We start from the raw sequence: 17,014 nt of genomic DNA on the forward strand, positions 1-17,014 counted from the left end.
CATTTCGTGTTTGTGCCCATGTAAACACTTACCCATCATTTCGTGTTTGTGCCCATGTAAACACTTACCCATCATTTCGTGTTTGTGCCCATGTAAACACTTACCCATCATTTCGTGTTTGTGCTCATTGTGTTCATGTTCTAAACTGCAGTTGCCCATTATTTCTCGTTTGCTTCCCAGTGTTCTTAACTGCAACACACTCAGTTACTAATCCTTTCTTGCTGTGACCATGTTCTAAACCAGAACGCAGTCACCCATCATTTCTCCTTGATACCCATGTTCTACGCTACAATACAATTACCCATCATCTTACCGTTGGTTCTCTACTGGTACAGAGCCCATTGCTGGCCCACCCAGACAGCGCAAAGACAGACACAAAGGTATCACCATGATCTTACAGTTACGAGTCCCTCCAGAGAGCGATGGCTACAAGGCGATAACTGTGACAGCTGCGAACCACTTCTTTTATGGACAGTGCGTAACCCACTGAGACGTTCGTACAGCTTTGACGAGTCCATCGAGATGATATTCTTCTTGAAAGGTTTTATGATAATGCTGGGTTGGGTGAGTATAGATAGGTGTCACCTAGGCTTGCAACTTTGGGAAGGGACAATAGAATCTGAAAGTCCGCGAAAAACGGAGATGGTTGTCTGTTAGGAAGCGTTAAAGTATCTTTATAAGTATCCAGGTGCTTCTTTATGTGATATAGCTCAGTTGGTAGCGCGCTGGATTTGTATTCAGTTGGCCGCTGTCAGCGTGAGTTCGATCCCAGGTTCGGCGGAAATTTATTTCAGAGTCAACTTTGTGTGCAGACTCTCTTCGGTGTCCGAACCCTCCCCCCGTGTACACTACATTGGGTGTGCACGTTAAAGATCCCACGATTGACAAAAGGGTCTTTCCTGGCAAAATTGCTTAGGCACAGTTAATAATTGTCTACCTATACCCGTGTGACTTGGAATAATAGGCCGTGAAAGGTAAATATGCGCCGAAATGGCTGCAATCTACTGGCCGTATAAAATTTCATCTCACACGGCATCACTGCAGAGCGCCTAGAACTATACCCACGGAATATGCGCGATATAAGCGTCATTGATTGATTGATTGATTGAAAAAAGGTGCAACTCTATCTATCTATATATATACATCTATCTATCTATCTATCTATCTATCTATCTATCTATCTATATATCTATCTATCTATCTATCTTTATATATAGATAGATATATATAGATATATAATATATAGATATATATATATATATATATATAGATATATATAAATATATACATATAGATATATATAAAATATATAGATATATATATATAGCTAGCTATCTAGTTACCTACCTACTTACCATATGTCTCTATCACTCTATCCATTTGTCTGTCGAGCTAGCTACCTACCTTCCTACCCACCTGATTGCATACGTGTCTGTCTGTGTATGTACTTCAGAGGAGAAACTACCAAAATACAGAAAATGTCAGCTTCTTTTATGATATATGCTTAATCTTTTTCAAGTAATCTGATAGTATCTTAACTTCAAGAAGAAGAACAAACTTCTGAGAGGGCCCCAGCCCATTTTGATCTAGGATCCTTTTGACATAAATCAGCTAACCACATTGTATGCCACCGGCACGGTTGGCCTAGTGGTAAGGCGTCCGCCCCGTGATCGGAAGGTCGTGGGTTCGAACCCCGGCCGGGTCATACCTAAGACTTTAAAATTGGCAATCTAGTGGCTGCTCCGCCTGGCGTCTGGCATTACGGGTTTAGTGCTAGGACTGGTTGGTCCGGTGTCAGAATAATGTAACTGGGGGAGACATGAAGCCTGTGCTGCGACTTCTGTCTTGTGTGTGGCGCACGTTATATGTCAAAGCAGCACCGCCCTGATATGGCCCTTCGTGGTCGGCTGGGCGTTAACCAAACAAACAAACAAACATTGTATGCCCGCCCATAGCTTTGAAGGAAACATTCACCGTTTTTTGCAGGATGTAAGCTTCCGATTCATTGTAAACTTTACAACCCTTCGGAGAGTGTTAGGAGAGAGATGGCTCGATGAAAAAGGATCTGGAGGACGAAAGGAGCCGTACAAATCAGATAAGGAACGGGTCTTTTTAAACAGAATAGAAAGAGGTCTGTACTTTGACCTTCAGAAGACTCGTTTGTGTCCTCCTCCACCTCCTCCTCCTCTTTTTTTTTTCTCTCGGTACTAGCAATTCCGCCTTTTCGTAGAAGTCGACAAGTGAACATTAGATGAAGCATATTTAGAAGTCCCAGGACTACCTTATAGAAAGAATGCAAGTGGTAGGACTCTTGAAACAGTCGCAAGTTACAAAAGGAATACCGGTTGTTTTGCACTGCATACTTCATAAGAAGTCTTGACAAAAGAGTTTTAAGAAATATGGCGCTATGCAATAGATAACTATGTAAATGATTTGTGCTCTCTTTTTTTCTCTGTGTCTCTGTCTGTCTCGATCTCTCGATCTCTCGATCTCTCGATCTCTCGATCTCTCTCTCTCTCTCTCTCTCTCTCTCTCTCTCTCTCTCTCTCTCTCTCTCTCTCTCTCTCTCTCTCTCTCTCTCTCTCTCTCTCTCTCTCTCTCTCTCTCTCTCTCTCTCTCTCTCTCTCTCTCTCTCTCTCTCTCGCCAAAGATATGCTGTGCATTGTATATTCTGAACATATTTTTGTTGTACTATTGCTACATGTTCGATTGCTACCAGCTTGTACTTATAATTACTTGCATAGTATGCATTTGGTTTTATGAATAACCACATATGTATGCTCTTCATGCCTCATCTTCATCATCATGATCATCATCATCATCATCATCATCATCATCATCATCATCGTCATCTTTATCATCACGTGCTGAAGTTTTCTGACTTTTTAACTTTTTAATTTTTAATTTTCAATTTTATCATTGTGTGTCTGTGCGTCCCAAGGACAGATTGTAAGAAAAGGCGTAGCCTTAAATCTTAATCCTTGTTAAAAAATAAAGTTCAATTCAATTCAATTCAATTCAATTCTCTCTCTCTCTCTCTCTCTCTCTCTCTCTCTCTCTCTCTCTCTCTCTCTCTCTCTCTCTCTCTCTCTCTCTCTCTCTCTCTCTCTCTCTCTCTCTCTCTCTCTCTCTCTCTCTAGTAGAATTTCTCACAGTCATTCTGTGCGTCATGGTTGCTCCACTTCCCTTACATTTTAGTAGAACCGTGTTTAGAAATTAAAATAAAGTAATGAATTCTGGGTTAGCGTGCGCCCAGTAGATCGGAGACACCTCAAGAACCGTTGTGAGGTGTTTTCACAGGTACCCGTAAGCTGTCACGGACGACAACGCCTAGCAAAGCGCCACTCTATTAGCGCGGAACCGACAAGAAATCTTCTGAAAAGGGGCGTAACTCTTCAGGAGTATCGCTTATCTCCCCGCAGTCACCTGACGAGAGAGTGCGAGGAATTATTGCCCACCTATACAACGGGTTTATTACGCGACGCCATATTGTATTTCTACGCGTCTTTGACGAAAAAGATCGTTACATTATGCCGTCACGACACGCTACACGCAAAAAATACTAAGCAGAATTTTTTTAATTCTGGAATGTGAACGCCCAAGAAGCGTTGGGTGTTTGCCTGAGGCACGAAACGTCAAAGGGGATGACAGTTCTGTTAGTCTGATACTGTTATCTTTGCAGCCCTGTAATAGTCAGCGAAGCCAGTGTCGGTGACACGCTATGCAAAGAACACCATTGTAAACAGCCGTAACCTACCTACGAAGCTTGTGTTCAAAGACTATCGAGCAGAACACGAAAAACATATCATCAAAAACATTAACTTGCCCCAAACACGAAATGACATTACTTTTCGGGAGGCTAACTTTGCAAGAAGGTGTTTTCTACAGCGTAAGAGACCGAACTGAAAATGGACCTAAAAACCGATCAAAATGCGTTGAGCTCGAGATATGTTACGTCAGAAAATTGACTAACACAGATTTGTCCTGTACTGTCCTCTGCTGCGAACCATACCTGTCTCAAAATGGCGTTTCAAAGAATCCATTTGGTTATCAAATCATCAATTGGGCCATCAAAGCATCAAATGGGTTATCAGAGCATGAAATGGGTTATCAAAACATCAAATGGATTATAAAAGCGGATACTGTTGGATTTGCCATTCAGTGTGCAGAAACAATTTATTGCTAGAAGGAAGTTGTCACGGTTAAACGATTTCGTCAAAATAAACAGGAAAACTTCTTTCCTTCACGTTCTAAAAAAAACTAAACCAACAAAAATCAATCTCATTTTGCTTTTTTTCAGTAATATCCTTCTGGGTTAGGGCGTAGCCGTTCTCGTGTTTCCATTGACCAGGAAAACGTTCACAAATGTAAATCCCAGCCTCTCCCAAAACGGTGTTTTCACGGCACAGCCTTTCCAGTGAAAACAGTTGGGCTCACTTTGTCAAATCTAGCCAGGCTTTAACACCGGATAAGACTATCCCTCCACTTGGACATATACAAAAAGTTAACAGTCTCTGTTTTCTCTGTTCAGACTGGGATTGTCTTCTGAATTTACTTTTTAACGGACACAGGGGATTTTTGTGAAATTATTAAATCCAAAAAAATCCACTGGACACAGAGAGCACCCATGATGTTGATTCTCAGTATGCGTCCTAGTAGAGGGATTTCTTAGCCCATGGTAAAGCCTGGACCGATCTGAGATATGGTGCGCCGTACTGTTTCCATGGGAACGACTATGTAACTCTAATGTTGCGTGTAAGCTCGGATCCATTATATTATGAGTTATTTCTAATATGCTGACTGTTAGCAAATGATAACAAGACATGTCGAGAAAAAAAGATATCAAGCATGAGCCTTTTAGGCGAATGCTGATATCGTTTGTGAGACATGTCTGTTATCATTTGCTAACAGTCAGCATATTAGAAATAACGGTTTTATTACCGTTTAATTCGACCAAAAGAAATTTCGAAGCAACCCCGCGAATTAGACAGAACAGCCGCAATGGGAACCTGAGCGCTTCTACCTGATTATGCCTGTCAGTCAAAATATTCTCGTGACCTGAGTCAGCCAATCAGAGTAATACACCTCACGTGATGAATATTCACAGGTCAAATGCCTTTGACACACAACAATCTCACAAGATAAACCATGTTGAACATGCGTTTCGGTTGCTTCGCTTTTTCTCGTTGAACAGAGAGCGACAGATTTAGAACCGACTCCAGACGGATGGGAAATGACGTAAAGATACATTTGATGTAAAGCGAGTGGCGCAATTTTACTTTATTTTTCCGAACTTTGATCATTTAGATTTCAAGTGAGCGGTCGGCATTGCACACTCAGACGATGGGCGGTGCCTTGCTGTTCCGTTACGCACCCATCGACAAAACTCGCTTTTCGGTATTTTTTTTAGATAAAGAGAGTATTACCTGACAGCATTTGAAGTGTCATTCTTTAGAATAGATCACGCTGATATTGTTGAATTACATTTTTACTTTGTCTTGTTAATTTTTAGCGTGATAAACAAAAAGGGTCCCTGCCTGAACGTTATAACATTTAGAGGGTCACCTAGAATCCGTCCTGATTGGTCAAAAAGCCATATGGGGCACTGAATTGGTAATAAATGTGTATAATAGTGTTTTGTCCATGAGATGGCAGACCGGCACGGTTGGCCTAGTGATCGGGAGGTCGTGGGTTCGAACCCCGGCCGGGTCATACCTAAGACTTTAAAATTGGCAATCTAGTGGCTGCTCCGCCTGGCGTCTGGCGTCTGGCATTATGGGGTTAGTGCTAGGACTGGTTGGTCCGGTGTCAGAATAATGTGACTGGGTGAGACATGAAGCCTGTGCTGCGACTTCTGTCTTGTGTGTGGCGCACGTTATATGTCAAAGCAGCACCGCCCTGATATGGCCCTTCGTGGTCGGCTGGGCGTTAAGCAAACAAACAAACAAAAAAATCCATGAGATGGCCATCTGTACAAAATGTACCGTCGAAGGTTTAACACATGCCCTTCTCATTATATGTATACAGACATTATTATTATTATTATTATTATTATTATGAACATTTGTGCGCCTAATCTAAATATAGCCCTAGGCGCTTACAAAATATAAAATACATAGTGCACATTATACGAAACACAAATCGACAAGGACTCATACACTCGCAGACAGGCGCACAGACATTTCAGAAATCCATTGCTGAAAAGCAAATCGCCCCCTCTCTCTCTCTCTCTCTCTCTCTCTCTCTCTCTCTCTCTCTCTCTCTCTCTCTCTCTCTCTCTCTCTCTCTCTCTCTCTCTCTCTCTCTCTCTCTCTCTCTCTCTCTCTCTCTCTCTCTCTCTCTCTCTCTCTCTCTCTCTCTCTCTCTCTCTCTCTCTCTCTCTCTCTCTCTCTCTCTCTCTCTCTCTCTCTCTCTCTCTCTCTCTCTCTCTCTCTCTCTCTCTCTCTCTCTCTCTCTCTCTCTCTCTCTCTCTCTCTCTCTCTCTCTCTCTCTCTCTCTCTCTCTCTCTCTCTCTCTCTCTCTCTCTCTCTCTCTCTCTCTCTCTCTCTCTCTCTCTCTCTCTCTCTCTCTCTCTCTCTCTCTCTCTCTCTCTCTCTCTCTCTCTCTCTCTCTCTCTCTCTCTCTCTCTCTCTCTCTCTCTCTCTCTCTCTCTCTCTCTCTCTCTCTCTCTCTCTCTCTCTCTCTCTCTCTCTCTCTCTCTCTCTCTCTCTCTCTGTCTCTCTCTCTCTCTCTGTCTCTCTCTCTCTCTCTGTCTCTGTCTCTCCTCTCTCCCCCTTTCTCTGTTGGACTGGATGGTCTTCTCATTTAAATCGGGTTGCGTGTACGTGTGCGGGTGTAGTCTATAATTATACGCGTAAATGTGTGAGTGTGTGTGTGTGTGTGTGTGTGTGTGTGTGTGTGTGTGTGTGTGTGTGTGTGTGTGTGTGTGTGTGTGTGTGTGTGTGTGTTTGTTCGTCTGCAGCCATTGTTGTTTTTGTATAGATATGTATTTAGACATGTTCCCCTACTAGTCACGCGAGGGTAACGCCGACTAGTGGTTTATTGGTTTTAAATATTTGTGGTCTGCAGATTGATTGGTTTTATGAGTGTGTGTTAACTGTTGGATCAGTATTTTCCTTTGTGTGAACATACTATACCTTGCTTTTTACCCTTAGTCTTAGATATTTTTGTTTACCTATGGCTTTCGTGTTGGTGTGTTTGTTCGTTCGTACTCATAAACTAGTTTGCTATGTTTTTGTTGTTAATAATGTTTTGTTCATTCGTCCTTTTACCCCTTTTATGAATGATACAGAAATTGTTGTTTTACCTTGTCTATAAGGCTTATATTAGTTAATGACAATAAAGTGTCAAAGCGACAAAGCGTCAAAGCGTCTCTCTCTCTCTCTCTCTCTCTCTCTCTCTCTCTCTCTCTCTCTCTCTCTCTCTCTCTCTCTCTCTCTCTCTCTCTCTCGCTCTCCCCCTCTCTCTCTCTCTCTCTCCCTCTCTCTCTCTCTCTCGCTCTCTCGCTCTCTCTCTCTCTCCCTCTCTCTCTTTCTCTCTCCTCTCCCCCTCCCCTCTCTCGCTCTCTCTCTCTCTCTCTCTCTCTCTCTCTCTCTCTCTCTCTCCTCTCTCCCCTCACTCTCTCCCTCCCTCTCCCCCTCTCTCGCTCCTTCTCTCTCCCTCCATTGTTCTCTGTCTCTCTCTCGCTCTGTGCGTGTGTCTGTATATCTCTCTCTGTCCCTTATTCTATGTCTGCCTGTCTGTCTGTCTGTCTGTCTGTCTGTCTTTATTTCTCTCTCTCTCTCTCTTATATCTCTCTCTCTCTCTCTAAGTCTCACACAGAAACGCACACACAGTCATATTCTCTCTCTCTCTCTGTCTGTCTGTCTGTCTGTCTGTCTCTCTCTCTCTCTCTCTCTCTCTCTCTCTCTCTCTCTCTCTCTCTCTCAGCACTCTGTCTATCTCAGTCACACACACACATTACCGCATATTAGTCGAGCGACCAGTGTTCCTCTGTCTGTCTTTCTGTCGTCTATCCATCTGTTTGTATGTCTCATCTCCACACACACACACACACATACACAAACACACACAGACACACAGACACACACACACACACACACACACACACACACACACACACACACACACACACACCCCTCGTCCCTGCTCTCTCGCTTTTCCTTTTCATCTCTCTGTCCAAAATATCAGCCTCATCAGGTGAATATCAGATAGGGTTATCTCCACGGATCAGCCACCAACCCCGAAACGTTTTGCTACACTGAGCTGGGGACAAAGCGCAGTATTCCTCCCTCCTATAGAGACCTAGCCTCCTCCGGGATCCTTTTCTTTCTGTGGACCTCAAGAGACTCAAGACGGTACAGTGTTCCACCCCCGTTAGCATCAGTCTTCAGGGAGAAGAGCTTAGAGAGTTCTCGTTAGGCAGGAATAAAAAGTCGCAGGGTGTGTTGCTGGTATAAAAGTCTCGGGTGTTCTTTGATATACAGCGGACCCCCCCCCCCCCCTCCTTCCCCCAACACACACACACACACACACACACACACACACGTACACACATACCTTTTAAGACACGCCCACACCCCCGGCCCCCCTCCTTCCAATGTAAGACTTTGTTGAGACCCTGTTTTCTCATACTTCCTGTCGTAAGTTCTGTAAATATCCCTCCAGTTTAAGAACCCCTTCCTTCTAAGACCAGATTTTTTCAGATTTTGTGCAGGTTTGATACTGTAGTATAAAGATGGGTTAGGGGGAGTCCCATATTGGTTGGGACGAGAAAGAATTTACCCGATGCTCCCCAGCATGTCGTAAGAGGCGACTAACGGATTCTGTTTCTCCTTTTGCCCTTGTTAAGTGTTTCTTGTATAGAATATAGTCAATTTTTGTAAAGATTTTAGTCAAGCAGTATGTAAGAAATGTTAAGTCCTTTGTACTGGAAACTTGCATTCTCCCAGTAAGGTAATATATTGTACTACGTTGCAAGCCCCTGGAACAAATTTTTGATTAGTGCTTTTGTGAACAAGAAACAATTGACAAGTGGCTCTATCCCATCTCCCCCCTTCCCCCGTCGCGATATAACCTTCGTGGTTGAAAACGACGTAAGACACCAAATAAAGAAAGAAAGAATAAAGATGTAAGGGTTATCTTTTGAATAGTCTAAGGAGTCGGGTCCTAGGTGAGAATCACCTTGAAAGACACTGTTGTATTTGTTTCAGCTGAGCAGGGAAGGGAGGCGAAAGGGAGGGGTGTTGCAGGAAAGGGGTTTAGTTTAAGGTACGGAGAATATAGGTTGGGTTAAGTACAGATTTGTTTTAAATCTCGGGGAATGTTTAAGATAACCGTTGCCTACCCTTTCATCCCGGAAGACAATGGGTGCAGCGTTGAAGGTCATAACATTCAAAGAGTGTGTGCACTTTCTTTGCGCGGCTCATTTTCTCAATACCCAACCCAGTATAATTATACAAAAATGGAGCACAAGGATCTGAGCATATAAGCACACTTGTTTGCTTCTTAGATCCATTATTCTGAAGTCCAAACCAACAACTTGTCCACTTGATCCCATACCAACACCACTGCTTCTTGAGAATCTTGATGTGTTGTTGCCAACTCTTACTCAAATTGTCAATGATAGCCTGTTATCTGGTGTTTTTCCATCATTGTTCAAAACTGCACTTGTCAAACCACTTCTCAAAAAACCTAGTCTTGATGTCAATATTTTGAAGAATTATCGTCCTGTATCTAATTTATCATTCTTGTCCAACGTTTTTAAAAAGGTAGTTTTGAAGCAGCTGTTGTCATATTTGAACACCCATGATTTGATCTCGCATTCTCAGTCCGCTTATCGCCCTTCTCACTGTACTGAAACAGCCCTACTTAAAGTAATCAGTGACATTCTGTCTGCTCTGGATGGTGGTGACGTGTCAGTGCTTACCCTACTTGACCTTTCTGCAGCGTTCGACACGATTGACCATGTCACGCTTCTCCATAGACTTCAGACTCTGTACGGCATCTCCGGTCCACCGCTAGCATGGCTTGAGTCCTATCTCATTGGCAGGACCCAGGCTGTGCTTGTCGATGGCCAGATGTCTGCTCCAGCCCCACTTTCTTTCGGCGTTCCTCAAGGTTCAGTACTCGGTCCCATCCTTTTCATCATGTACACTAAGCCCTTCTCCACATTGATTCAAAACCATTCTGTTTAAAATCAGTCTTTTGCTGATGACACCCAGCTGTATAAACCCAGTCCCCCTGCAGAGACACATTCCGCCATCCAGACCATTCAGACATGCATCACTGATGTTAAATCTTGGATGGTCGATAATAAACTTAAGCTGAATGATGATAAGACTGAAGTCTTACTGTGCAAAAAGAAGAACACTACATTTCCCTCTCCCCAACCTGTTTTTGTACAAGTGGGCAACACCGACATTCTTTTCTCACCATCAGTTAGAAACCTTGGATTCACCCTTTCATCTGACATATATTTCAACAAACATATATCTTTAGCCTGTAGAGCAGCTTATTTTGAGCTTCGTAAGATCAGCACCATTCGCCACACACTCTCCTCTCAAACAACTAACACTCTTGTCTGTGCCTTTGTTCTTTCTAAACTTGACTACTGCAACGCTCTTCTCTCTGGCTGTCCTCTGTACCTCCTGCATAAACTACAAAAAGTCCAAAACTCGGCAGCACGCCTCATTCTCAAAGCACGAAAACGAGATCACGCAACACCACTTCTTCACACACTGCACTGGTTACCTATTCAAGCCCGCATTGACTACAAACTGTCCACCCTCTGCTTTAACTTCTGTTCTGGCTCGTCTCCTGCTTACTTCTCTGAACTCCTCACCGTCTATTCGCCAGCAAGACAACTCCGTGCCTCTTCTGACTGTCGCATCCTTACCATCCCACACACCAAAACCAAAACATACGGACAACGCACTTTTACTTTCTGCGCACCCACACAATGGAATTCTCTCCCCTTTCACATCCGCCACTCTCAGTCACCCCAAGCATTCAAACGAGCACTTAAAACACACCTCTTCAAGAAATACAACCCCTGATTTTGTTTTCTCAGTCCATCAGTAGGCTATTTAGTAGTGTATTTGTTGTTTTAGTGATAATGTGATAATGTACATAAACATCTAGGGCTGTTTTTTTATTCAGTATTGTTGATAACATGTTCTGTCTGATTAAGGGTATTCAGTTGGTATTTCCTTGTTTTCACTACCTATCTTATTCATGTTTTTATTACTTAGTTAGTGGAAGAATTTTTTTGTAATGTATGTTTGATGGCGTATGCTTTTAATTAAGCGTTGTTGACTATGAATGTAGATGTAAATGCTTGTATAACTGTGTTTTAATTTTAAATGTGTCAAGCGCAAAGAGCATAATTGTAAAGTTATGATGTTGCGCTATATAAATGCTCATTTATTATTATTATTATTATTTATTCGTTTTTTGCCTCAAATCTTAAGTTCACTCACATTTTTGCACTCACATTTTTGCACGCGTGGGCTACAAAGAAGACGGAACCAGCCATACTCAGCGGTAATACTCAGTTTTTACAGGGGGGTGCGGGGGGGGGGGAGGTGGCGTACACGTACTCCTTAGGACTATAAATAAAGTCTTAGACCTAAATATCAGAAGAAAAACCATGCAACAACATATTAGCCTTTATTTTGCACACAAGCTGCACGCATCATTGCGTCAGTACCAAGCAGGCGTCAGAGAGATTTGTAATAGTATGCTGAACGCTTAACCCAATCCGGCCCCTTTAAGTTAAAGTAGAGTGCACGCTTAGAATTGCAAAGCCTCTTACGGAATTGCTTTTGGACTCTCTGGCACATCCATCTTTTTTTTCAATACCTCAGTACGAGCCAGGTCTGTTCGAGAGTGTTCATACGTGAAACTGCTATTGTTTGCACATTTTATGAACTCGTTTGCACAAAAGCGGGTGTCAATGAACACCAACCGTCCGTCCCGTTGCAAAACGCGACCCCTGACTGTGCATAATCGCTTCACATATTGTCCGTTTTTTGTCCTATGTCTGCTAAAAGTGATGAAGAAGGCCATTAGCTAGCTGCTTCGTTTTTGTCAACGACGCGCGTGCAGCTCTTGCGTAGTTCTGATCTTTCTTTTCATCCGGCTGTTCTCGGGTTACAAGTACCGCAGGACTGAGATGGAATGGACCGAGCCCGCAGGAGTCTTTAGACGGATTCCCTGCGCCGTTGCCAGCCGAAGGAAGGCAGTATTAGGCGCCCGCTGCTTCTTTTCAACCGCCGCCAAGAAGCCGCCTCTAATTTATCGCTGGTTGGATTAAGAGAGCTTAGTAGTGAGTGGCGACACGAGAAGAAATAGGAGATGATCTAAAAACTCCCTGCCAATGGTTTCACTGTGTCGCTTGAGATTATCTAAAAACTCCCTGTAAAGGATTTCACTGTAACGCTTGAGATTATCGAAACACTCCCTGTGAATGATTTCACTGTGTCGCTTGAGATGATTTAAAAACTTCCTGTGAATGATTTCACTGTGTCGCTTGAGATGATTTAAAAACTTCCTGTGAAGGATTTCACTGTGTCGCTTGAGATGATTTAAAAACTTCCTGTGAAGGATTTCACTGTGTCGCTTGAGATGATTTAAAAACTTCCTGTGAAGGATTTCACTGTGTCGCTTGAGATGATTTAAAAACTTCCTGTGAAGGATTTCATTGTGTCGCTTGAGATGATTTAAAAACTTCCTGTAAATGATTTCACTGTGTCACTTAAGATGATCTAAAAACTTCCTGTGAATGATTTTACTGTGTCACTTGAGATGATCTAGAAACTCCCTGTGAATGATTTTACTGTGTCACTTGAGATGATCTAAAAACTCCCTGTAAATTATTTCAATATGTCGACTGAAATGATCTAAGAATTCCCTGCAAATGACTTCACTGTGTCGATTGAAATAATTGAAAATTTCCCTGCAAATGATTTCACTGTGTCGCTTGAGATTATCTAAAAACTCCCCGCAAAAAATTTCACTGTGTCTCCTTAAATTATCTATTTGAAATGCATCGAAAGGGATTTGACGTGAATTTTACTGTGTCGACTGAGATGATCGTAAAACTCTCTGAAATGATTTAACTGTGTTGCCGGTCTTTATAGGTCAAACTGCTTTATTGGAGAGAGAAATATATGATGACTACAATTTGGCTCGAGGATTAAGAATAGTCTCAACTGGTGACAACGGAAGAAATGGGAAATTATTATCAGAAGACTCATTGAAAAGGTTTTCTCTGTATCTGTCAGTTTTCTGTATTGGTCAAATGGCCTTGTTGAAAAAAGTATAAATCATGTATGCCAACCTCAATTCTGCTAGGGGATTAGAAGTTTAGACTTTACTGCTGACATGGGAAGAAATGCTAATAGGATAGTTCTAAAAGCTCATTGAATTTTGATTTTACCGAGTCGGCTGTCGGGTTTAGCCAAACTGCCTTGTTAAAAAGAAATGGAATAAAGTATGTCGACCGCATTCTTGCTAGGGAATTAGAAGTTTAGACCCTGTCTGCACTCTGCCAAGTAATATGTTTCAAAGAAAGGAAGATATGAAGCCGCCTGCGCTGTTTTTACCGACGGATGCTTTTCACCGCGTGATGACTGCAATCGACGCATTTATCTTAGTTATTAGGGTGCTGAAAAAAAAATTATTCACAAAAATCAACATTCCAACAAACATCAACATAACTACATGATTAAAAATTGTGTCTTTTGGCATGCGAAAGTATGATCATTTCTTCAAAGGTAAAAAAAAAAAAAAAAAAAAAATATCAGTCAAATATCAAATTTGGTGAGACACACCCTTTGAAGTCGCACACACACAAAAAGTCGACAATAATTGCGATGGAGGTGCTTCTGTGCGTTTTTTGTTTGGTTTTATTTGCTGGTTAAAAAAAATAATTCGGAACTTGAATTTAAGGGGAAAGTAACACAAAGCGGCTAGCAGAGTGCATAAGGGTGAGTTTGTTCTGACAGCAGCTGCTAGTGAATTAAATTACTGTGAACGAAGTAGACAAATCATGACAATGTAATTGAAAAGAAAACTCGAAACAAACAGGCAAATAGAGAAGACAATTGAGAAAAAGAGCTGTTTGTGTGTTTGTTCGTTCGTTCGTTTGTTCATTTGTTTGTTTGTTTGTGTGTTTGTTTGTTTGTTTGTTTGTTTGTTTATTTGCTTGTTTGTTTGTTTATTTGCTTGTTTGTTTGTTTGCTTGTTTGTTTGTTTGTTTGTTTTGTTTGTGTGTTTGTTTGTTTGTTTGTTTGTTTGTTTGGCTGGTTCGTTTGTTAGTTGCTGGTTTGTTTGTTTACATGTTTGTTTGCTTGTTTGTTTGTCAGTTTGTTTGTTTGTTTGTTTGTTTGTTTGTTTGTTTGTTTGTTTGTCTGTCTGTCTGTCTGTTTGTGTGTTTGTTTGTTTTGATTTTTGTTTGTCTGTTTGTTCAGCTGGTTGGTTGCTTGTTTTTGTTTGTTTTTGTTTTTTTGTTTTTGAGTCACTTGAGAAAATGTGACTCTATGTAATCGGTCAGTGTTAGTCTGTCCGGCCGGCCGTCCGGCCGGCCGTCCGGCCGGCCGTCCGTAGACACCACCTTAACGTTGGACTTTTCTCGGAAACTATCAAAGCGATCGGGCTCATATTTTGTTTAGTCGTGACCTCCAATGACCTCTACACTTTAACGATGGTTTCGTTGACCTTTGACCTTTTTCAAGGTCACAGGTCAGCGTCAAAGGAAAAATTAGACATTTTATATCTTTGACAAAGTTCATCGGATGTGATTGAAACTTTGTAGGATTATTCTTTACATCAAAGTATTTACATCTGTAGCCTTTTACGAACGTTATCAGAAAAACAAGGGAGATAACTAGCCTTTTCTGTTCGGCAACACACAACTTAACGTTGGGCTTTTCTCGGAAACTATAAAAGTGACCGGGCTCAAATTTTATGTGAACGTGACTCCCAGTGACCTCTACACTTTGACGTCTGCTTTGGTGACCTTTGACCTTTTTCAAGGTCACAGGTATGTCTTGAAGGAAAAAAATTGAAATATCATATCTCTGAAACTATTCATCGGATTTGATTCAAACTTTATAGGATTATTCTTTACATCAAATTATTTACATCTGTATTGTGTTGTGAATAGCAATTTCTTCCTGTCCATCTGATGCCTCATATAATATTCAGAACTGCGAAAGTGACTCGATCGAGCGTTTGCTCTTCTTGTTTTGTTATTTTTTTGTTTGTTTGTGATTATTATTGTTACAGTCAATTGAAAACCGTAATTCACCAGACATCACAACACAGCATGTTATTCTACCAAACGTTGCTGATCAAACAAGCAGAACCACGTAAAGACAATGCAGTTTTACACTTAACCTGCGTTAAAAACAAACGCACCCTGTTGCCCGAAGCAGTGATGTTTATCACTAGATCAAAGTGTACTCGCGAAATAACCCATTACAGGTGTTTTTTTCGGCGATGGTGAGATGATGATGAAAATCGAAGAATAAAATCTGTGATTATAATTTTTGGAAGACGTCTCTGTGAGATACAAAGCCAATTGATCGAAAGAAGATATGCTTGAGTGTGTATACACAGCGCCATGACATCCATCCTACAATAATGTGTTTTCCTCCTTGATATTGGGTGATTACTTTTTATTCCTTCGAAAAAGGACGCGACTAACACCAATGTCTTTTCTTTTTAACTGAGGCTCTGAGCTCGTAAAGAGGAGGTATTGTTTGTGGTTGTTGTTTTTGTATTTTGTGTGTCCTTGTTGTTGTTGGTTATTTTGGGGATATTTTGCCAACGTTCCCAAATTCAGAATCAAAAAACAAGAAAGGTAGGTTGTTGGAACGTTTGTTTCCTTGTCTGCTCACTGAAAAGAATATTTGTTTGTCTGTTCACTTAAAAGACCGTTGGGTCGAAATATCTGTGAATGTATTGTTTTGTCAATATCAAACGTTCCAACAACCTACCTTTCTTGTTTTTTTATTTTTTATTTTGGGGATAGGTTTGTGTTGGATCTGTTTGACTTTTCATTGTCATCAGAGTCAAGAATAGGGAATAGATTTTTTTTGGGGGCTCTTTTTCTCTGTTAGTATTTAATGAATTCAGAGGTGAAGATAATCGACAAAATGAAAACAATTTGATTTTAAACCATGAAAATGGTTTTTTTTTAGATTACGTTTTAAGGATGTTTGTATTATTTATGTTAATAGTTTATTCTTGTGTTTTTTATTTGCTTATACATTTTTCCTTTGTTCAAATCGACTTTGGTATTTGCTTCTTTTCTTTAAACAGTGTTTTTTCATGGTTCATGTTTAGTTTGTTGGAATCTCCTATTTTGTTTCATTTGAAGTTGTACTTTTGTTTGTTTGTTTGTTTGTTTGTTTGTTTGTTTGTTTGTTTGCTTGTGTGTTTGTTTGTTTGTTTGTTTGTATTTAGTACTCTTTTGGTACATGTACATTCTGTGTTTAAGTTAATCATTTTACTTTGTGCAGCCTTGATTTCTCTCTTTTACTCTCTCTCTCTTTTTCTCTCTCTTTCTCTCTCTTTCTCTCTCTCTCTCTCTCTTTCTATCTCTCTCTCTTTCTCTCCCTCTCTTTCTCTCTCTCTCTCTTTCTCTCTCTCTCTCTCTCTCTCTTTCTCTATTGCTTATTCTGTTACCCTCCATGAATAAATAAAGTTCAAAGTTCAAAGTTCTCTCTCTCTCTCTCTCCCTCTCTCTCTTTTCTACATTTCCTCCCTCTTTTCTGTGTAAATTATATGTTTCCAGAAAACGAATTTAATTGTTCACTCTCATCGAACGATTTACTCATACAGTACTTACCTGGATAATCCAGCCTATCAGCGAGGGTAAAAGGATGGGAGAAAACACCCACACTTTTCGACCTTCCATCTTTCTCATCTCGATCACGTGACGTTTCCTCGTTCCTTGTCGTCTGCTTCACCTCTTCCTCCTTCCTGGTCCTTTCTCTCTCGGCAT

The 17,014-nt window shown here is 41.2% G+C and overlaps 1 protein-coding gene across 1 annotated transcript in view; it reads right to left on the minus strand.

The window, feature by feature from the left end:
- Positions 1-17,014, minus strand: part of LOC138969299 (uncharacterized) — a 42,391-nt gene that overhangs the window by 24,502 nt on the left and 875 nt on the right. Inside the window, exon 1 of the mRNA XM_070342053.1 lies at positions 16,859-17,014. This exon is cut by the window's right edge and continues 875 nt beyond it. Coding sequence (XP_070198154.1) covers positions 16,859-17,014 — 156 coding nt within the window. The remainder of the gene's footprint in view (positions 1-16,858) is intronic.

This window comes from Littorina saxatilis, linkage group LG6, assembly GCF_037325665.1.
Source record: "Littorina saxatilis isolate snail1 linkage group LG6, US_GU_Lsax_2.0, whole genome shotgun sequence".
In the NCBI taxonomy this organism is placed as follows: domain Eukaryota; kingdom Metazoa; phylum Mollusca; class Gastropoda; order Littorinimorpha; family Littorinidae; genus Littorina; species Littorina saxatilis.